The 22,778-nt window shown below is 40.4% G+C and overlaps 2 protein-coding genes across 3 annotated transcripts in view; one reads left to right on the forward strand and one right to left on the reverse strand.

Annotated features, from left to right (window-relative positions):
* Window positions 1–4,660: 4,660 nt before the first annotated feature.
* On the reverse strand, window positions 4,661–5,856 carry ttc36 (tetratricopeptide repeat domain 36). 2 transcript variants are annotated; one of them, XM_076281461.1, is made up of 4 exons: window positions 5,728–5,811; window positions 5,473–5,573; window positions 5,238–5,373; window positions 4,661–5,037 (listed from the first exon to the last, which is right to left on the reverse strand). In XM_076281461.1, exons 2-4 carry the CDS (start codon window positions 5,473–5,475, stop codon window positions 4,769–4,771), a joined length of 408 nt encoding a protein of 135 aa, XP_076137576.1. In that variant the 5' UTR covers window positions 5,476–5,573; window positions 5,728–5,811; the 3' UTR covers window positions 4,661–4,768. The 2 variants fall into 2 exon arrangements, with proteins under 2 accessions (XP_076137576.1, XP_076137575.1); XM_076281460.1 differs by lacking the exon at window positions 5,473–5,573 and having other exon boundaries at window positions 5,238–5,426; window positions 5,728–5,856.
* Window positions 5,857–9,543: 3,687 nt separating this feature from the next.
* The window catches only part of nectin1b (nectin cell adhesion molecule 1b), a 47,389-nt gene continuing 34,154 nt past the window's right edge, over window positions 9,544–22,778 (forward strand). Inside the window, exon 1 of the mRNA XM_076281932.1 lies at window positions 9,544–10,506. Coding sequence (XP_076138047.1) covers window positions 10,449–10,506 — 58 coding nt within the window. The 5' untranslated portion in view covers window positions 9,544–10,448. The remainder of the gene's footprint in view (window positions 10,507–22,778) is intronic.

Genomic DNA, 22,778 nt, shown 5'->3' on the forward strand with positions numbered 1-22,778 from the left:
GTCACCCCAGTATTTTACTTGCTCCCAAAGATCCATAAACGGCTACAAAATCCTCCAGGCAGACCAATTGTTGCCAGGAAAAATTCCTTGACAGAACCCTTGAGACAGTTTGTAGACATAGTGATAAAAGAAATTGTAAAAACACTCCCAAGTTATATTGCTGACACTAGAGATGTTCTTAAACTGTTGGCTGATATTTCCATCCCAGATAATGCTTATCTTGTAACATTTGATGTGGAGAGTCTTTATACTAATATCCCTCATGAAGATGGCTTGGAGGCCATGAGCTTCTACCTTACAACTCAAAATGATTTATTTCAAAAGGAACTGTTAGTAATGATGACTAAGTTTATTCTCAAATCTAATGATTTATTTTTTAACAAGTACTACTTACAAATTCAAGGAATGAGTATGGGATCCCCATTTGCACCCAACTACGCAAATCTATTTATGGGCCTATGGGAGGATAGACACATATTTAACAACAATCCTTTTAGACAAAACATCCTGTTCTTTAAGCGGTTCATTGATGACATCCTTTTGATTTTCACTGGTTCTGAAGATGAATTGAGCCATTTTAATGAATACATAAATGGGACATATCCTACTTTGAGGTTCACTATGGAGTATAGCTCTAAAAGTGTCCATTTCCTAGATCTAGAAATTACAGTCAATAACCATAAATTAGAGACCTCTATTTATAGGAAAGTAACAGATAGGAATACTATACTTCATTCATCAAGTTTTCACCCTGACCATCTAATCAAGAATATTCCTTATGGTCAGTTTGTAAGGCTTATAAGAATCTGTAGCAATGAGGAAGATTTTAAGGTTAAAGCCAAGGAAATGTCTCAAAGATTCATAGAACGAGGATATAACCAGGAAGTGATTAATCAGGTAATTGAAAAGGCAGCCCAGAAAAATAGGAATGAACTGTTGAATCCTACTCCTAAGAAATCAGAGAGAGTAACTTTTGTAACCGAATACTCCACAAATTCCAAACAGGTGAAAAGAATAATCAACAAACATTGGAAACTCCTTGAATGCGACCCGAGTCTGAGCCACTTACCAGCTAAACCACGATATTGCTTCAAACGGGGCAAGAATATAAAAGATTTAGTAGTCAGTTCTATGTACCAAGAACCTCCAGTTACAAATTGGCTGACTAAACAAGTTTATGGTAATTATAGGTGTGGCCAGTGTGCACACTGCTCAAATACTGTTGACACCAAAACATTCACCCATCCACACTCGGGTGAAAAGTATGACATCAAACAGTTTATCAGTTGTCTCTCTACACATGTAGTGTACATGTTAAAATGCCCTTGTGGCTTGATGTATATAGGCCAAACAAAAATAAATTTGAAGTTAAGAATTGCTGAACACAAAGCTTCTATTAGAAACAACAATATGGATTACGCTATCGCTAGACATTACAAGGACAGAAATCATGGTTCAGCCACTACATTGAGATTCATTGGCATTGAGAGAACCTAATGTAAGAGGTGGTGATTTGATAAAACAATTGCTTAAAAGGGAGGCTTACTGAATTCACAAATTGAACCATATGGACTTAATGAAAAACAAGACTTGAGTGTTTTTTTGTGAACAGAATAACTGGCTTGTAAAAATTATTCAAACTAATAAGGTACTGTCTTATGCACATCTTGATATTGTGGAATTAATTAAATGTTAGAGGTGTTGATAAACTGATGAACTGTTGATGTTGATGATGAACTGTTGAATTTATGAACAAAATTCTTAGGTGGATTTTATAAATTGATGAATTACCGATCACTGAATTACTGATGTTATTTGATTGATGCTGCTAATGAACTTATGTACTAAATGATTAGGTGTTTATGAATTACTGGTGTCACCTAAACATATGAACTAATTCTTAGGTGAATTTATTAACTACTGATGTTGTATGTGAACTTATTAATTCTGTGTTGTTTAAGAAGTATATTGATGTTGTTAATGAAATTATGAACTAATTGATATGTAGCTTAAATATCTCCCAACAAGGTCATGTGACATTACCTGATTTATTCACCTGTGGAAAGGAAAAGGGGGAAGGTACAGAGCGAACCTGATGAAGCGCTAGGCGAAACGCATTGTTCGTTCTAAAATAAATATTAAGTTAACAGTGATCAGTGTGCGTGATTTTTGATCTTTCACTCTTGGATAAACATAAACAAATGTGACTTCCTGTGCCATCACTGACTATACCTTTAAGCACATTAGTGAAAATCTGGCTAAAAGAAATGCAAATCAGTGTGCATTTCCATCAGCTATGTCCAGAGGAGGACAGAGTACACAGCTTCATTACTTGAGTAAAAGTACAGATACCCCTTGCTAAATTTTACTCAAGTACAAGTAAAAGTACAACAGTCAGATGTCTACTTAAGTAAAAGTACTGAAGTACTTGTTTTTAAAAGTACTTGAGTATCAAGAGTACAAGAGTACATTTTCTAAATATTGCATTACTACTGCCACAGTGCTTACATTTATGAACAGAAATGTCCTACATGGAGTTATAAAAATGTTAATGTTAATACCTTGGAGAATGTAAAAGGAATTGAAAGTAAAATCAAGTCATTTTCATCTTTTTACCATGTTGCCAGGGATGGGCAGTATTTGTAATACATGTATTTAAAATACATATTTCAAATACAAAATACTATTTTGTAATTGAAACACTTGAAGCGAAAACTATCATTAACTAGTTCAGAAAATTGAAATAGTCTGGCAAGGTGGGGCCACGGGTTGGCACATTCCCAGCATCCATAGGAACCTGCTGCATCTTCATCTTTTCTGTACATAAATGTAAGCACTGTTGCAGTAGTAGTGCAATATTTAGAAAAACTCTTGTTTCGTCCATGGTTTTGTCTCTTATCTAAATCTGACCATGGAGGAAAGCTGAAGGTGATTGCTGATAGGCTGTCCCAATCAGTGGCGCCTGCACAATCCAATCACGTTTGAGAGGGAAACAACAAATTGAGGGTTTCTGGGATTTTTCTTTTTTCCTTTTTTTTTAGAAGAAGTAACATTTACTCACGGTTATGGATATAAATGTAGTGGAGTAAAGAGTACAATATTTGCCTCTCAAATGTACTTGAGTAAAGTCATGAGTACTCCCCAAAAATGATCCCTCAAAATTGTACTCAAGTAGGCTACTGTATAAGTAATGTACTCCGTTACTGTCCGGCTCTGGCTATGTCATACAAATAAAAAATAGACATGCTTCTATAATCAATGGAGGATATTGGTGGATTTCAAAACTTGACAGCTGTGGATTTCAAAACTTGAGGTTGTCAGAGAAACTTCAAGAAACATGAAAATGCACAATAAATGTGATTTCATGATGTGAGCAAACCTGTTTCCATCATCCTTGTTCACATTATACACTATGCGAAATGGTAGTTAATCCACTCTTTTCTCCAATGAATCAATTTATCATTCATACATTTCATGCATTTCCGGTCTGGATATAATTTTGGATGGAAACATGGTCTTCCCTAAAAATTATCCACTAGATGGTGCCACTAGGGCTTTAAGCCTAGAACTTTCTACACAGTAACTAACAATACCCATACACATCATCTGTGACAAAACCATGAGGAAGTCACATTGAGAGTAAAAGTGGCCTGGGTTGATCTACTGTGAAAGAACATTAAGTAGCTTTTGTGTTTTTGCTTTTAACTGTCTTTTATGGCTTTTTAAACTTCTTTTGTCTTGTTGAAATGAAATGTCAGTTCAACAATACATTGGATGAACCGTGGAGCAGGCAGTGTTGCACTTTTCTTCTCTCCTTCTCTTAAATTGTCTTGTTGAACTTAATTATTTCAATTAGTGTCACTATGGCGACCTAGTTCAGTTCTTGAATCTGAAATGTGAAATATTTGTGCTGACTTTCAGTGTTTCTGCCTTAATATTATATTTTGAGATATTCTTCTGTATTTATGCATCAGGGAGCCTAGAGATAACAGTAATGAAACTGCTGTGGACAATCCTGAAAACAATTTGCAGAGCACCATTTCTTACGGAAATATAGCTTGATTTATTGGGCCCAACATTTCCCAACATATCCTTCATATCAATACAGATCTACTGTTATATTCAGTTAAATGTCTGCTAAACTTTTCAAGATGATGAACTCTTTTGTACTGCATCTGGTGCATCTGGGCCTTAAAGATTGTTATCTGTTAGTTGCTCAAGGCAGCCTCAGCAAGTCAGTCAGAAACCATATATGCAATACACAAATTTGCCTTCTTATTCTACAGCTATACACTCATGCCATTTGAATAGGTGACCTGAAGTAAAGAATGTTTTCTTGGAACAAATTTCATGTCAGCATGCTTAAAACTGACACAATGAATGACACTGAAATTTCTGCCTGGTTAGACACAGGGAAAAGTGGACCTCATGTGCATTTTCAGAAATACTTTGCTCTACATTTTCAATTTGAAATACTTCTGAAATGTAGCTATATGATTGTAATAAGACTGAATCTGCAGAACCGTTTCCTATCCATACTTTGGGCTGTAACACTCACTTGACAATCAATTGACTTTGTGATTTCTAATGACTGGCTTCATATTACATACATGCTTACCTGGAGACTTTAGATTCAACTATACAATGAATATTCAAAGAATATGAATGAATGCTGTTTTTTATTGATGTTTTATGTATAGTGTTATTGATGCACAGATGCAACAACTTTTAATGTGAACCTTTAGTGGCAGAATGTAAAACTGTATTCCTACTGCATCTCTGGTACATCAGGGTTTCGTAGCTTGTTAATGACCTCAGATAGCATGCGATTACACAGGGCGGCATACGGATTAAGCAGAACAGCCTGCTGCTGTGCAAACTTGCTGCCCAGTGCAGCTGCCCGTGTAAAATCCTGTCTTGCCTCTTCCTTCTGGTTTCCCAGGCGAAATAAGAGACCTCTCTGCACCAGGGCTTGGCATGCAGTGCGCCCCGTTCCTCCACTCAGAGCAATGGCACGCTCAAGGTCCAGAATTGCTCCTGAAGGGATGAAAATACCATCAGGCAATAAATAATTCCTAACGTAATGCTTCAGGAACGAGAATGATTCCAAATGCTTTATAAGTTTAGCATAGCCCACATTATTTATTGTCTCAACACAAATACACAAAAACCCCCGAAGACTTAGTGGAAGAATCCTGATTAGACTACATTTCTATCATGACACTGTTCAGGCTCACCTGCTGTGTCCCCTTGAAGACGCCGTGTTTGGGCACGGTTGTTGTAGGCCGAGGGACGCCCTGGCAGTAGCTGAATAGCCTTGTCAAAGCACTGTAGTGCTGTCCGGTTGTCTCCAGACTCTGCAGCTGACACCCCCTGCAACTCCAACTGCTTAACTTGAATCACCAAGCTCGGGTCAAATGGACTGTCTGTGACAATAACAAAAATGGGCTGTGGTATAGATTTTGTACATACCATAACGAAGTGCAGATTTGAGGTATTCACTAAGAATAGGGATTATATGGAAAAATCCTCAGTCCTCAGCTATACTGAATGCTTTACCATACAGTTGTCATCTGTAAAATGCATAAAAATGCGTAAAATATCCAATGATATGGTAATCATGCAACAGTAACATCCTTCTATACTTCAAATACCTTTTAAATGGCAATTGTGAAATCAGAAGCAGAGAAAAAAGCCTGGATATTTAGGATGTTCTAATGTAATTACCATCATCAGCGAGATCCTCTTCTTGATTTAAATGAGGCACGTCCCCAAATGGAGTGTTTGGGTTGAATATTGCCTGTAGTACAGCCTTATCATGTGCCGTGGCCATTTTTTCTCAGCGTGATGACTTCAAGAAAGTTTCTAATCCTGCAGTGGGTATTTTGGTAAATTCTCCTCCAATAGTGTGTATATTCAGCCAATCAGAAAAGGGGGTGTAGGCAGGAGGACTTTGAAATCCTGAGAGCACATCTGTATTTGCTTAAGAGAGAAATGCTATTGTGGGGTGAGGGTATTTCACTTAAGCAGTGGAAATATGCTGCTTGAATGTCTGAATAAATGTACACACAGTGCATTCAGAAAGTAAGGCCCCTTCACTTGTACAAATTTTGCTGCAGCAACCTTATGATGAAATCTTTCTATTTGTTTTCCCTTCATCACTCCACACTCAATATGCCATAATGAATGTTTTCAAAAGTTTTGCAAATGTATTACAAAAAAAAGAAAAACTGAAATATCACCTTGAGATAAGTATTCATCACAACAGTGACAGCACACATCTGTTTTGTGGTGAAAATATTCTGCCTTTTAAAAAGTGTAATCCAAATTACAGTTAAATCCGTGACTTGGAGACACTTCCAGAAAAGCTGAAGGTTCACATTCCAAAAGAACAAATTACCCAAAGCACACAGCCAGGACGTGTGGCTTTGAGACAACTTTCTGATTATCCTTCACTGGTCCAGCCTGAGCCCTGACTTGAACCCAATTGAATATCTGTCGAAAGAGAGAGTAACTGCCTGTCAACCGACGGACCCCATGCATCCAACCTGACAGAGCTTGAGAGGATCTGATGCTAAATCCAGGTGTACAAAGCCTCTATCATATCCATCTTTTTACACACCTCTGTAGTTACCTTCCATATTCTCTCTCTCTTAGCATACAGTATAGCATAGGTATATGTGAGTTTATATGTACCAACCCGATATGTTGGTGTGTGCTCTTTCAAATTGCTTTTTCTCAGTAGAATGTTATAGTGACCTTGCATGATCCATTGCTCTCTGACAGCATGAAATGATCAATAGTCTGTCACCCACTAAAACAGAAGCCCGTGGGAATTCATCTGTTTGATCTTATTTACAATTAAGAATATTCTGCATTTCTGTTGTTAGTTTTTGTTGTTTTACATTTTGGTAGAGGAGGTTCTGTTGTAAATTCATCATGGACTTTGTAAATTCATTCATGGACTGTGAATCCATGATAGCCCAACATCAGGTACACCCACTGAGGAAACTCCTATGGGTTTGTGTCAAATTAAACAGCAACATTCTGAGCAGCAGTATTGTGTCATACCCAAAATCAACCCAAGGACCAAACTGCCTGCATTGTTGTTAAGGATTGTGGGCATTGTTGTAGGAATTGTGAAAATGAGATTGTATAATCTAACAAAAGCAATCAGCTAATTTTTTTCCAGATTTACCATATTGCTTTTCTGAAATCTGCAACTGATATCTGTGCATTTTCAGTTCTTAATGTGTGCACACGGTGCTTTGAATGGTTCAGTGTCTTATATACTTCAGCCTAAATCATACCAGTTTTATTATATCTTGAGTATCTCAGGAGCTTCATATAACCTACAAGGAGGAAGTTCTCACACACAGGAAGATAGGGGAGCAGGACCTGAGTCTGACTGAACCACTGAAGACTCCTCTACCTGTGGACACAAGTGAGAAAGAATAGCCAATTATTATCAAGAGTGCCTCTTATTAATACTAGAGAACAAAGTGCATTATGTCTCAATTATGTCCTCACACAGAGGGAGATGACAGAGCAGGACCTCAGTATGGCTATACCTGTGGAGACTCAAGCAGGAGAAATCAATAACAAGTAATCGGACAAACCAAACCTAAAGTCATCCAGGATGTCCTGATTATAACTAATTAGTGGCACTACCAGTCTCTTTTCTCCAGTGTAGTGTAGTGTAGTGGCTTGGCTCCATGAGTGTGGGGGAGAGGGCTAAGGCAGGGGTTAAGGACACAAGTTACTCTCAGCAGATGGACATGGACACAGGTGTCTAAGATACTGATCATTACACAGAAAATTAGGAGGATGTTTAGCATAAAGAGAAAGTTAGTAGCTTATACTATTACTATTGACCTTTTTAGATGATTATTGTGTTTATTGCTTTACAAAACTTAATTGTATCATTCAGAACTGCAACAATGTTCTTTTCATTGAATTTTGATACATTGATAAAATAATAATAGGGTCCTCTTTGCCTTACTACAGAGTACAGTGTGTGTGTGTGTGTGTGTGTGTGTGTGTGTGTGTGTGTGTGTGTGTGTGTGTGTGTGTGTGTGTTTCTTAAAGTATAAGGACAGGAAATACCTGATGTCAAACTTCATCGCCTGTCATCATAATCTAATTAGTACTTGTGTATTCCACATCACAGCGTTGTTATCTTAGTAAATTTGTTGCAGGCTTCAAACATTTCCCAGGCTGTCATGTGAATGTGATTTGCACTATTTTCATGAATTTTCCAGTCCATTTCCTGAGTACATTACATTTTGGAGTAGTTTTCTGTTCTTTAAAATGAATTGTCCTTGAGAAGAAGTTATGATGAGATACAATCCAAATTGTATAGTGTATGCCATCTGAAAGAATGAAGAAGAGTCAAATTAAACAAACTTTTTCACACCTTTCCATTTTTATTATATCTAGATTTACATTTACATGTGTTACATTTACAGTTCCATGATGTATGTTGCCATACTGAAAGTGAACCCTACTTTCCACAAAGTGGTGTAACAAAGTGGTGAAGTGTCAAATTATGTAAATATTAATGCCTGGAGCCAGTGTCACAGCAGAAGGTTTGGCTGGAGCATCCCTCTACGGGTTTACCCCCCCACACACACCCACAGGTATCTTAGCACTGTCACTTGGTATAGCGATACAAACATCTCCTGTCCACAGTGTAAAGGGACTCAGTGGATCCATAGAGGTATTATAGAACTGGAGAGTGTTACTCCCAATTATTTTCAGATTTCTAGTTCTATGCTACCTACTTCTAATTTAAAATTAACTCTGACATCTTCGTTAAAGGTTGTTAATGGTAGATCCAAAATTATCAAAAAACATATCAATCAGATGTGATACAAATTCCAAGTGCGCCACAATGTCACTGCCAGAGTGACACAACAGCTATACAGTAGAATGGCCATTTTCATGTTGTTTTTATTGAACTTCAGTCTCCAAATACATTCATATTTGTATTGTAGGCCGTTTTCATATTTCTGGGCCATTCAAACATGCATGTGTGTGGTTCTGTAAGCAAATAAAATCAGCAAGATGGCCATACAGAGGGCGCTAGACCCCAGTTTACCTTATGGTTGGAGAGCTGAGCTGGATGCCGATACTTTTACGCACAAGCCATATTACCAATAAAACAATAGAGCTTAAGATAACTATTCACCAATCAAGAGATATAGTGTCACAAAACTGGATGTCTCATATACATGCGGGGAGAGGGGAAATCGACATCGATGTAGGTTATAAATGTTTGAAACGGACACCTTTATTTGAACAGGTTTTGCCTTTTTCTTTCTTACATTTTAATACGACAATTAGACAAAAACACCACAAGAGACTAATAGATAAAAGATGTCACGCTGACACCTTTAGCCTACTAAATATCCTGCAGCTCGAAGGCACTGCATCCATGCAAGATTTTCATGGCGGCGATCACCTCCTAGGCTGCTCGCTTAACATGGCAGTCCATGGACTTTCAAGCCCCTCCTTATCTAACGTCACTCGATTCGGATTTTTTCCTCAGTGGTGGTTGTCAGCAACATCATAGCAGTCCAGGTTGTGGTGTTATTGTTGCGAACTCTACATCTGTAGTAGGCTATTGCCGAATGACAGACACCTATCATAGACTATTTTATTTCAATGGTTAGAGGCGCGATTCAGCGGACCAGCGTTTCGTCGCAGCAGTCTCTTTCCGAAACAGTTAACTTGGACACTTGATGCCCTCACAGTGCACAATAGGGGATCAACTGAACTTTGAGGAGCTTTCACCTGGACCCGATCTGAAGGAAACATCAAGCATTGGGGAATATCAAACCGGGATACTGGCGATCGAGGTTGAGGATTAAGAAAAATTAATCCGTTTTCTGGAAGTTGTTCCTGAAACATCGATCGGGAGATCCCCATCCCTCTCGACAGAGACCCTCCGTCCGTGACTCCCCGAAATCGTGAGGGGGATCTACGCTACCCTGCAGAAGGCTGCTGGATGCATCAGAAGGGATTGGTGGTAGATAGAGGAAATGCATTGTCTTTTTTTATATTTGTAGGCCTGAAGTGATATTTTAGAAACGAGTATTACACCTCAGCGTATTGTTGCCTCACCAGAAAAAACTGACCCCTCACTGTTGCCTGCATCTGTTTTTAATGAGAAGTGTTGTGCACTTTTAATAAGCAGCGTGAATACCTGGTGATAGGTTACGCAGTGCAGTTCATTTTGCGCTCTTTAAAACGGACTTGGAACCACGAATGACTTGTTATTCTCCGTCACTTTTAATGAAAAAACGGTGCATATATTTCATTTAACGTTGAGCTTGAATTAGTGCTGAAGTTGCATGCCTAACCGTACAGATCTAACGACATAAGAAGTCAACCCTCTCCTGGGAATCACTGAACTACGGATAGCCTTGTGGAAACGAATTGGCGCTATGGCGATGTGGGAAAGTTTTTGGATAATAGGCCTAGTCCTGGCCACGAGTGCTCAAGGTAAGGATGTCTGTTAAACCATGTTTTATTGTATGTAGTCTCTCTCTTTCTCTCTCTCTCTCTCTCTCTCTCTCTCTCTCTCTCTCTCTCTCTCTCTCTCTCTCTCTTTCGTGTGTGTGCTGGGGGAGGGGGTCCAGGGAAGAAGAAAGCGGGATTGATGCCACTCATAAGGGTATAAAATAATGCAGCCAGATGGCGATAGAGATGTTAGAGCCATCAGAACCTTCATAGAATTTGATACGGTACTTTTAAAATTTGATACGGTACTTTTATTCCATGATTAGATATTTGATGACATTTTGAATGCAGTAGATTAAAACACATTAAATACACTTTTTGATATATTGTTACATTAAACAAAATTGTTTAACAAAAATAAGCTATACTAGGCTACTCTCTACCATTGTCTTGGTTTTATTGCTGTAATCTTGAGGAACAGCCAACTGGCTTGGTAAAGGCTAATAAACTTGGCCAACCAAAACAGCAGTCCTGGCTCAAGATCCTCTGATCCTTGTGATATGGTCTTGGCCTAAGACAGCTCTAATTTCTACTAGGGGAACTATTAATTGTGTGCTGTCACACATATGTAGCACATTGTCATTATCATGCATAATGTTGTTTTCTTATGTCCCTTTGTTCAAATGTATTTACAAACTACAAGGTTGAAAAAAAGATTTTTCTGTGTAGGCCCCTCACAAAACAAATACAGGAGTGTCATCATATAGGCTAGTTCAATGCTTTCAATCATGACTTTTTTTGGAGTCAGGCCCTATTCAGCCGCATTTTCCTTGGTAATCATACGCAGATGCATCCATGTACTTGCTCAAATCATAGAAGCGAGTTACATAATGCTACAGTGGTCACGAATGAGAGCTTGAGTTGGTAGGTATGCTACTCCTGTCTTCAGCTCAATTGTAGAGGGACCTATCAATCAAGGGCCAAGGGACCAGCTTCTCACAAATATGAATTCAGATAATGAAGTTGTCATTGCAGCCATCTTAAATGGCTTTATGATATGGAGCTTGAATTTCATAACACATATTTTTCAGCCACCTGTTAAAGTTACTAGTGTTGGTTAGTTTTGTTGCATAGCCCGACATGACAATGTCTCTTTAGTTCCAATTTCCATTCAGTAACAGGCTAAATGCTAACACAAGCTAACTAGGCAGATGAGATGAAATGCTTTGAATGGACTGCTCTGCTATGGTAAAGTTTTGAGCACAAAAGGAAAACAAAGTGGAAACATTTATGTTTAAACATCCAGCTGTAAACACAGATGCTTGTGGGTGCATTTGGTAAACTTATTTTCTCTCCACAAGACAGCTTATACACTGATTCTACATGTGACTACATTTTAATTGGATGAAATTGTTTACACAATCAGCTGAAGAAGGACTGGAATGGAAATGTTTACTGATGTGCTCATATGTCACTGTGAATATGGCATTATTATCATTTTGTTTTGTAGATAGCACGTTTTCATAATATCTTTATGATATATAATACAAATATATATAATACAAATATATTCATACTTCAGTGCCATCTTCAGTGTTTTTCTATATCTGAGATGTCCATCTATAGGCGCAATGCCATTGTCCTTAAGTGATGAAAACAGAGCCATTAGACATGGGCGTGCCATGTGCATCCATTTGGCTTAGGAGAGAAAAGGAGTGTTGGTAGTTAGTGATGTGTATTTCAGGTTGGTAAGACACTCCTTGTAAAGAGGGCAAGTGATTGTCCAGATCTTGGCCCTGTAGGCTGGAGTGTAAAAGCAGATGAGGGCTGATTCAGCTCCCCTGGTGAGGCAGCTCTGACTCCCTGCAGAGCTGATTGTTGTCATTGCTAAGAGGAAGAAAAGCTATGGCCAGACGGGTTCAGATTTGCAATGGTCATGATGAATTTAGAGGATTAGACGTCTTGCTCATTAGCTCAGGGTAGCTGGCTTTGGTTATCAAGTAAGTTCACCTGTATTGCTCATCATTACCAATGTTTGTGATTTTTACAACGTGGACAGGATATCAGCTATGATGTGCATGCATTTGCCAATCATGTCTGAAGTCCCTTAAACATATGTCTCTCTATCATATGCAACATACAGCAGCTATTTTGGTTGCTTACATGAAAGCAACTTGATAATAGACTCATACTGTAACTAAAATGAGTAGGTCATGCCAGAGAGGTCTTCTGGATGGCCATACCTTTAATCAAACATATCAGTCTAAACACAACAGTCCCTGACATTCTGTCTGAGAAGCAATCCTTTTTGAGCAATGGTTGAAATAGACTTGCAATGACACGTTGAAAATGTCTTATCCTCTGTTGTGCCTAGGCTCTTTTCAAGGTTGTTGGGTTGTTGACACCACTAGGTCTTTGCCCTAAAACATTGTGGAAACTTAGTATCTGCTTTGTCTTCTCTTTTATCTTGTCAATTGCCACTTGTTTTAATTTCTCTTGACATGGGAAGGACCATTGTCCATTAAAATAATTCTGTATAATTCACTTTAGAATAAGAATCACATTTAGAGTCACGTTAAAAATATTCTAGTTGGTCATATAGGAGATGCCAAGCTAATGCATGCTTAATGCTTAAACCAAGAAAGAGTTAGACCCTCTGTGGCAAAAGAAATGAAGAGTATCATCATATCTGCCCCCAGTCTTCATCTTAGCCAGATTAAAACAATTTACCACAGACAGGTGGCCTAGTTGGATTGTAGGGAACAGGATTGAGCCTGTTAGTGCAAAATATTATTTGTGGAATATGTGGAACATTAAAGGATAAACCATTTTCAAATGTTTATTTAATCTAGGAAACCTTTAGGGCTTATAAGGGGGAATTACAGTATGTCTGGGCCTCAAATGCCTTGACAGTGACCTTGAGCATCTGAATGCTTTTTAAAGATCCTTCATTGTTATCAGACACACACACACACAAACACACAAACACACACTCTCACACCCCCCCCCCCCCCCCCCCACACACACACACACACACACACACACACACACACATCTCTCACTCTGCCCATTTTAAGTGAAATGCTCATTTCTTTCATAATGTTGTTCTCTTTTAAAGGTTGTATCAGCGATGGCGGGGTAACGTCACTTCTGTTGATGTTCAAACAAAACAGAGAGCTAGCTCGCTACTCCCTCCCCCTCCCTCCCGCGCAATTGAAACTCTCCTAAACGCGCATCTCGTCAGTTATTAGTTGGAACACTTTATTTTGCCTTTGAGCGGTTGGCAACACTTGTTGGTAGCAATTATTGTGTGTACAGATCTCGGAGCTTAGGCTGCCTACAGAGACGCGTTTTTTTGACGGCCTGCTTATGGGGCGGGCAGCTAGCGGATCGTTAAGAAAGATTAGATGAATGTGATCATTTATGTTTGGGCCTTTTTTGGGCCTGAAAACGCTGATACAACCTTTAATATTCAGAATACATTCATCACTGTGAGCTAACCCTGTTCCGAGCTCCTGATACTCACGTACTGTAGGCAAATCGTAGTCATCACTCTGAGATACAACAAGATAAGAGGAAGGATGCTCTGCAGTTTGGAATTGATCCTGTTGCCTCCCCACTGGGTTTAGTGCCAAAGTAACTGATGTAGTCTAGTATTGATTGGACAGTCTCCTATTCCCTCGCTACAGCCTTTTCATTTAGAGAAAGACCTGAGTAAGCCAAATGGCCGGCTCAACCTACCCACCTGTATTAGCCAGTCTTCACTTACACATCTCTCTCCTCTGCCCCTCCCATCAGGCCCAGGAGATTAATGGAGAGAAACAAAGAGAACGGAACAAGGAAGGATAGAAAGACAAGGATGGTAGTGATTGGTTTACTACCAGACTCCATTGCAGGGGTCTGGTAGGGAAAAGACAAAAAATATACAGAGGTTTTTCTAGCTAGTTTTGGTAGCTAAAACTATAGGCCACAGCAAGATAAGAGCTCAATTTGAAGGCTTGATGGTCTTTTTGTACCCCACCTGCGCTGCCTAACCCTAACCCTAACCCTAACCCTACGCCTTCCAGGCATTGCTGCCTTGAAGTCAACAATGGGGGCCAAAAAGACCATATATCAATTTGAAGTCTGGTTACCCCTAAATCATGTCTCAGCTAAGCATTGGTATTACAGGTATGTAAACAGATCATAAACAAGACAACAGAGAATTGTAATGTAAAACAGGTATCATAATGCAAATTGATAATAAACAAGTCAACACAGCACCAGAGGGATATTTCAGAAAACCTAGATAAGGGATTAAGCTGGGATTTTTAGGTTATCCTGGATGAATTTAGCCTTGACTTGGTTTCACAAAAGAGATGGCACATAAATTACCATGGGGATTTATTCTCTGCACCTAGCCTGGTCCCGACCAGGCTAACAGCCAAGCTAAGTTAATTCTATTGGTAATTATGTCGTCTTATTGGTTCAGCTAGCTGTCATTCACATCAGACCTCCGTGCTAATTTTTAAGGAGCTTTATTCAATTTATAAACTATTTGCTAAATGTATTTGCTCGCAAAACAAAACAGATAGTCTGCCTACTACCATATGGTTATTATTTTAATTGTGATAGCCTTATAATGATTAACATAGGCCTAGGTACTCATTGTTTGCTTATTTTATTGATAGACATTTGATGAATAGCCTACTGTAGTTGATTGGAAGTGGAAGGGCACATTTTCGAAGGTATTTTCAACTATAATATTATGGTATATCATACTATATGTCCATCTTTGCAGTGGCAAGTGCTTTCTTAATGACGTTGTGTGCCGAGACAAGGAAGCACTCACGTGGGTGCATACATAAATTTGCATTCAGTTGGTCTACCACGCCTACTCCTGCTGTTTTACAGGAATAGCCATGATTCCCCATTCCAAAAAGGACAACTTTACTTCATTGTTAGTCTATATCAAAAAGCGGTTGTTCACTTTGTGTGAATGACACAATTTTCGCGTCTTTTTTATTCCAACCGTGGGCACTTTGGAGCAGAAACGAGAACGCGCACACATCCTGATTTACTTACAGTACACCTGGCTTGACATAGTCGCTCCTACTCATCCTGGATTGGCATTAGTGAAACGAGTTGAGCTAGGATGACCAGACAACGCTATGTCAAACCTCGTTTTATCACTTATCTTGGATGTCTTAATTCTGCCTTTGTGAAATACTCCTCAGGTATAATAAAGTAAAGCCAGTGTAGTTGTATAAACAAGCCTGCCATTCCTCATGGGAAGGGCTTACTGCACTCTCACTACAGCTGGATCTCACAGCTTTTTTACATGGGTTATGTTGTCAAGATAAAACTACAGAGTTTCCATATAATTGCAGCTTAATTGGTAGCTCTTTGCTTCAGTGACAAAATACAAAACTTCAGTGTGTCTAGTAGCAATGTATATGTGTAATGCATGGTTAGAAAGGGGTTGGATGGGGGTTACAGCTGGATAAAGGCATAAAGTTGAGGAATTGTAGATGAGTTAAGTAGGCAGGTTGCAGCAGCTCCCTGCAGTAAAGACAGTAAAGACAGTCTGGAACAAGAGTGGAGGCTTGTAGCTCTGTGTTGTTCTTGTTCCACCAGCTCCTTCTTACAGATTTTAGTTTGCGTGTCTTATCTCATGTCTAAGCTCTGGTCTAGTTAAACTCCAGCTTCCCTTCACACACTGTCAAAAAACATTCTCACATTATTCAACTCTTGCTCTATCATTGTCAAACTCTGACCTATGGAACCTTCTCTGCCATAAACTCACATAATCACTATACAATTGTCCTTCATAGACTACAGTATAACATATGTGCACAGTATTATAAATCACTCAAACATGCACTGGGTTGATTGCATGGGGAGGTGTTTGACGGCGTGTGAAGGGAGATCTGCGAGTGTGTGTAAGTGCTATATTATGTGTGTGAGGGAATGTAATGGTGTGCAACAGACTGAGGTTTGATAGTCAGTAGGTGATGGAGATTGAGTACAATAGTGAAAAAGTTCATTCATAGTGAATGCATGAGTGGTGTGATTGAGAGAAGTGAAGTGGCCTAAACAGCCTCTTAGTGTTAACTTGTTCTGCTCACATCAACCAAGAGTCTCTTTGTCTGGAGTCCTGACTCTGTGTCCACGATGGCGAACCTTTCCAGCTATAGGGATTAGCACTTAGGTTGTCTATTGATGTGTGTGCACAGGCATGCTCATGTTTGTCGGCATGTTTCTTTCACATATTTTTTTTTTTTACTTTTATGATGGGCAGTTAAGTTTCCTGAGTTACCTGATCTTGAGGACAAAGAGATCTTTGTTTCCATAGCTTTAAACAGTTTTCCATAGATTTGCCTTTTGTAGAGCGATAAATGTGCAGACACCCGGATATCTCAGGAAGAAGGAAAAAAAGGTTGTATTTGTACCTGAGCTGCAACAGCCGTGCAAAGCTCACTGTAAAATTACTTGAAATATTGCACATCCGTGCAGGGGGCGAAGAGATGAGGGCTGTCCACACCATTCGAATAGCAGTCCAAATGGAGCTGTGTTACAGCCTGATTTACATGTTTGTTCTGTGGGGGTGGTGTGTGTGTGAGTGAGTCACAGGGGGAAGGGAAGGAGAGGCCATGCTGCTTTGAATGGAGGCATGGTCCAGAAGCGACTGGAGTTCACCACAACATTGGATTTCTGGCAGCAGCACTGTTTCTGAGCACCTTGGGACCTTGGGAAGGAAATTTGCACAGCTCTAAGTTAATTCAGTTTTTCCAGCTCGCTGGGTAGATTTTGCAGTAGTTTGGAAGGTACCTAGAATTAAAGCTGAAAACTGGCTTATTTCGTGTCAAATAACCAGTATTTCATATACATGGTGAATTCTATCTACAACATTTTTTGAAATCAGACAGAAGCAGTATGCTGCATGTTTTTATGATAAAGGTCAACGTAGGTAAATTTGCAAGGCCTGACCCAGTGCTCTACACCTGTACCATTATGCATGCGTTTTAATATTGCAAACTGTTTGTAAAAATAGTACACTGCACCATACTCTGCACTGCTGAAAACATGTTAGGGATATCCAGCATATACCGTAGCATTAATGCACTAATGCGCGGCTTCTAAAATCGTCTGAAGTTATCAGTATGCAACGGCGGACTTCCCATGTGTGTAAATTGTGTGATGTCCTCTCTATATGTTTATTAATTAGACTGCAGGGAGAGAAAAGGCAATCATGGCGAGAGAAGCACTCTTGTAGGAGTAATCTGGATTGTTGACCACTGAGGACATGAGGACGTGTGTTCATGATGGAGGAGGTGGAAAGGGTTAATCCGGCTGTGGGATTTTTGCCCGTGTAATTTCAGGATGTTTTTTAAATCAGATTTCTTTGCACTATGTTGTTGTTATAGAATTACTCTTGCTAAGATTGTAATGTTGCATTTTTTGCATGAGGAAGCTTTGATCTTGCGTATAGCACCATCCTTCCTGTTTCCACTCCAACACACAACGCTGGCTTTGGAAGAAGGAAGAGAGTGGAGGACGTTTGTTTTTGCTGGATGATTAACTGCTCTGAGGCAGGGATGCACTGGAGCGTGTGTGCATGCGCGTGCGCCCATCTCTCTCTCTCTCTGTGTGTGTGTGTGTGTGTGTGTGTGTGTGTGTGTGTGTGTGTGTGTGTGTGTGTGTGTGTGCATTGGTCTGCGCAGGCGCATACATAGGCGCATTAGTGGCTCTGCAGCACTGCAGAGGTAGACGCACGTTCCCAGCCCCTCTCCCCCTGATCCTGACCCACTTTCCCCCCCCCAGCTCCACTCTGCCTCTTTAATTGCAGATCAGCACACTAACGCCATCTGCTCAACCGGGGCCAGTCGCCATGGAGACGGCGGGAGGCTTTTCAGCTTTATGGCAGCGCTGACCAACAGGGGTTTAGGGGTCAAGGGGGCAGAGCTCAGACCACAGGCAGCGTGAGGGGCACTAGAGCTGTGTGAAGGGGATGCCCCGCTCCGTGGGCTCCGAAGGGCTCCCCTTCCCCCATACCGCTCCTAGGCTGCAGCTCTGTGGTTAGTCACAGTCACACACCTACCCACGCAGAGCACATTCCCTGAACCCCAGAGTGGAAAACCCTGCGACAGATTGTATCAGCAGGTCCACCCATTAGCAACAGTTTAAATGGTGGTTCCAGCCTGTTGACCCTCATTTGGTGATTGGGTGAATTTGTGTGGAAAATCAAAGTGATAATATGTGAAGGGGTGAGACCAGATTTACCTTTTGGACTGTCATTCAGCCATGTTTGCTTTGAGGAAGTCTCTCAGAAATGCTTGCGGTATATCTTGAAGTGTGTATGTTATTGTCTCAAGTATTGACATGTGTCCTGACTCATCATGATTATGGAGGGGGGTGGGTCTGGGAATTGGCTTGACACAGCATGGCTCAGCACGCCCACACGCTCCTAGGGAGAAAAGACAACTGTTGACCCTTATGGAGGTGTTGTGGGCCAACCTCAATGAAATGCTGACAAAGGAGCTGACAACCCCAGTGAAACGCTGACAAAGGGGTCTGTTGTTGTTGTTAGGCATTGTACGTTATCAGTATGGTGAGTGTAGCACATCCGGATGTGTAATAGATAGGCTATGTTGTTGAGTGTGATCACCTACACAATAAGACTTTTGTACTAGCACTGCTTTAAGTTTCCAACCAATAGCATAGAATTTACATATCCCTTCAGGTCAATAACTAAAACAAGACTGTAATTATTTTTTGATGAGGTCTTATCATATTTTTCATCATATTCTTCATCCTATTACATTTGAAAGTATGCTGCTGATAAGGAAATGGTCATGGCATCACTTATGTTTTCCCACTCTACTCTGCCTGTCTGAATTAGCAGGCTGATTCAGCACCTGACACTCCCTGTGTCACTCACTTCAGGCAGCAGGGTACACTGAGCTGCTTTGTTTGCTGATGAGGACTAGCACGTGGTTGTGATAACTGGACTGCTTTGATATCGGGCTTCTGATACAGAAAATCAAAGTGAAACGACACGCTGGGAATATGGTGAAGGCAGCATCTGTGGGAGATGGGGGGGCGTGTTCAGGGCTTCTCCAGCCCACATCTGGACACAGCTGCTCCGTGGAGGTTGCAGAGCTGCACTGTCTCCATGGGCTTGGGGGGGATTAGGCTCCCTGGGGGAGTAATCTCACTGTAAGTGAATGGAAGGAAGATTGAGCGATAGGAAGAGGAAGAGAGATGTTGATGGCATGGCCTTTTGGGAAATAGATGTGCTAAGCCACACTCCCTAGTTACTTACAGGAGGCAGGCCAAATGGTGGAAGGTGGGAGATTAATTGTATGATATATTGATTGGATAAAGATGTCAGAGGAACTTTGACATTCACCATTGCCTTTGGCTCAGGATAGGGATCAGAAGACTCCCATCAAAAGCTGAATATCATGCCAAATGTATTGTCTATCTTGCATTTGCATGTATTAAGCAAACATAACAAACAAACATACCCAACCTTTAATCACTAACAATTTGACAACACTTTTCACCTACAGAATATTGTGAAAGTTACGTTGTATCACATTTATATTCACACAGAATGACACGAGGCAAGATATAAAGTATGTGGTCTCTGTTGAAGAAAGCAAATAGAAAGAGCAGAGTCTGCCAACCAAAACAGGCAGCAGCCCTCTCACAAATGTTACTGAGAGGCCTCTTTGTGCAGACAGACATTTTGTGTGGAGGTTTTGTTTGTTGCATTTGGTTAGACATGTATTTGTGTGTTTGAGCACAGTGGCACATAAGTATTCATTAGACGTTTGGGGCATACCATAATGGAAACATGAAGAACAAAGACAAGGCCTTCACATTAAGCTGCAAGCTGGGGAACATTCTCATATGTTCTAGAAAAATATATTCACTGAATTCTAGAACCCCTTAATGATGCCACAGAATGCTTTAAAGGAGCCAGAACCACGCTTAGTCCCCAGTGGCCATCTACCATTACAATAGCCTGATTCATTCCCGCAACACAGAATGTTGTAATCAGAATGATATAATCAGTGAATTCATGAAATCAGTGGTGCAGTGGTTATTGTGCTACAGATAAGGGAGTCTGTAAAAACACATTTGATTATAAATAGAATGAATTTCAGGCCTTTTGGCCTGGCAGTGCATTGAGCTATTGTGAATGTCTTTCTCTTTCAGGTGGAGATACCTTAACCAAGTTAAGATGTTCCAGTGACTAGGGTGTTGCAATGTTCCAAAGTTACAATGAGAAACAGGACCAACATTTTGCAAAAACAAAAAAGACCACACTCCTGTTGTTTTCTGTTACTATTTTAACTGTCATCAGTTTAAATGATCTGATTTGAATTTGAACAATGCTTTCTTTTTCCCTTCTGGTTCTCTGCCAGAGCAGCAGCCATTTATTTGCTGCCTGAAAAATGATGATGAATTTATTAACCGTCTGCAGTGGCCATTTTATTCCTCCACCTGACATTCTCTTTGCAGCACCTCTGCATTCTGCGTGCACTGACTGTATATCAACCAGGGATAGTGGCCTGAAATGTTATGTGAGCACTCAAGGTTACATATCTCAGAGGCCAAGGAGAGTGCTGATTGGTGGTCAGATTAAATATCAAATGGAAATGTGTTCCATGGATAAGTCTTCTGAATGTTTCTGCAGGACTCCGCCATGTTATCTAACGCCTCCCCACTCCATTCACAGATGTAACACGTCAGAATGGCTAAGCATCGTTCCCTTAAAGTGACACAGTCAAGAACAATATCCAAGTGGCATCACAGTGATTGTATTTGTAGTACCCCAAAGAGGCAAGGCTTCCCCTGTTGCATATATGCTGTTTAAGTCTTTGGACCACTCAGTCTAGAGCCCAGCGGTCTGGAGCTACGCGCTGCTGTGAGATGCTGTGCTGTTGGCGAGGTGATCCTGCTCAGCAGGCTCTTAGAGCTCGGCCCCTAGAGTGCTGGAGGAGGGATGTGGTCCTCCGCTCGGAAGAAGGTCACGTGTTGACCTCATTGTTCGCACGAGCAACTGCACTCGGCAGAGAATGGCTCCCCTCGAAACCTTCGTTTCTCCCCCCTCTGCATAAGATCGTCAAGCTTATCAGAGCATTTACCTCTAAATGGCGGATTTCGTTAGCGTTTTTTTTTTTTTGGTTCGCTTTTATTACTTGCATCTATGGAGCGGAAGTGATGGAAGCAAAAACTGAGGGTCCCTTTTACATCAGGATGAGAGGAGTGATATTAAATATTTTTTGATCCCCAGGAAGAAGCTGTCAGAGTGGATTACTACACTCCGCCACCGCTCACCCCCACCCTGCAGCATCTCGTTTGCGCAGTCTAGCATTTTTGAACATATGAAGGAAAGCGAGCGAGTAAAAAAAGGGAACTGAGCACGTGGAAATCAGCAATAGAAAAAACACATTCACTCTTGTAAACAGAATTTTACAATGAGAGTCTCTGCACATTGTAGTAAACAGATTTTGTTCAGTCTGCGTGCCTTCTTCCCACACAGCCAGGGGTATTCAGTATCCACTCTCACCAACAAGTCCCACATCAATCTGCCCCTTCACCATACAGAAAGCCCTTCCCCTCCATGTGCCACTCTTATTTACTGTAAATGTTCTTCCTCCACCAATAGAAGTGAAGGTCTTGCAACCTCTTCTGTATTGCCTCTGGGACACAAGCTTACATTTATTTTCCATATAAAAGAAGGTTCTGTATAAAAGTTTATTATGTGTCCCACACTAGAGTGAGGCTGTCTGCACCAGGGAGCAAAATGTTCCCTATTTTTCCCTTTTGATGTGATGACATGTGACATGGTGTGTTTACCAAGGGCAGATTTACTCGTTTGGTACTTGTTGTCTACCCCCAACCGATTCAAACGCTCGGCAACTCTTTCTATTGGTTGATATTGCAAATGTTATGACATGTTGGTTAAATCACACTGATCATTTGGATACCTGCTATCCACAGAGGACATATAGCAGTATAACCACATGACTATCCTATATGTTTTCATTCTTTATGGTTTGGCCAATGCATTGCTCCACATCAGATGTTGATCTGAAATCCAGGCCAGGATTATGAGGCTGATAACAGTGACTTTTGGATCCATTCCAGATACTCTAATCATTAGACTGCTTTTCTTGCAGCTAGTTCGATGGAACTCAACAGCATTATTTTGTGTATAGTTTGTGTGTACGGTACAGAGGTTGTTAAACACACAAAGTATTTTACCAGTATATTTTTCCAGTAGTCATTGTGTTATTTGGTTTTACAGACATAGCTAC

Source organism: Alosa pseudoharengus, unplaced genomic scaffold (genome assembly GCF_046254945.1).
Source record: "Alosa pseudoharengus isolate Yale_2024_CS ecotype anadromous, Long Island Sound unplaced genomic scaffold, YU_APseudo_1.1 YU_APseudo_1.1_scf_13, whole genome shotgun sequence".
In the NCBI taxonomy this organism is placed as follows: domain Eukaryota; kingdom Metazoa; phylum Chordata; class Actinopteri; order Clupeiformes; family Clupeidae; genus Alosa; species Alosa pseudoharengus.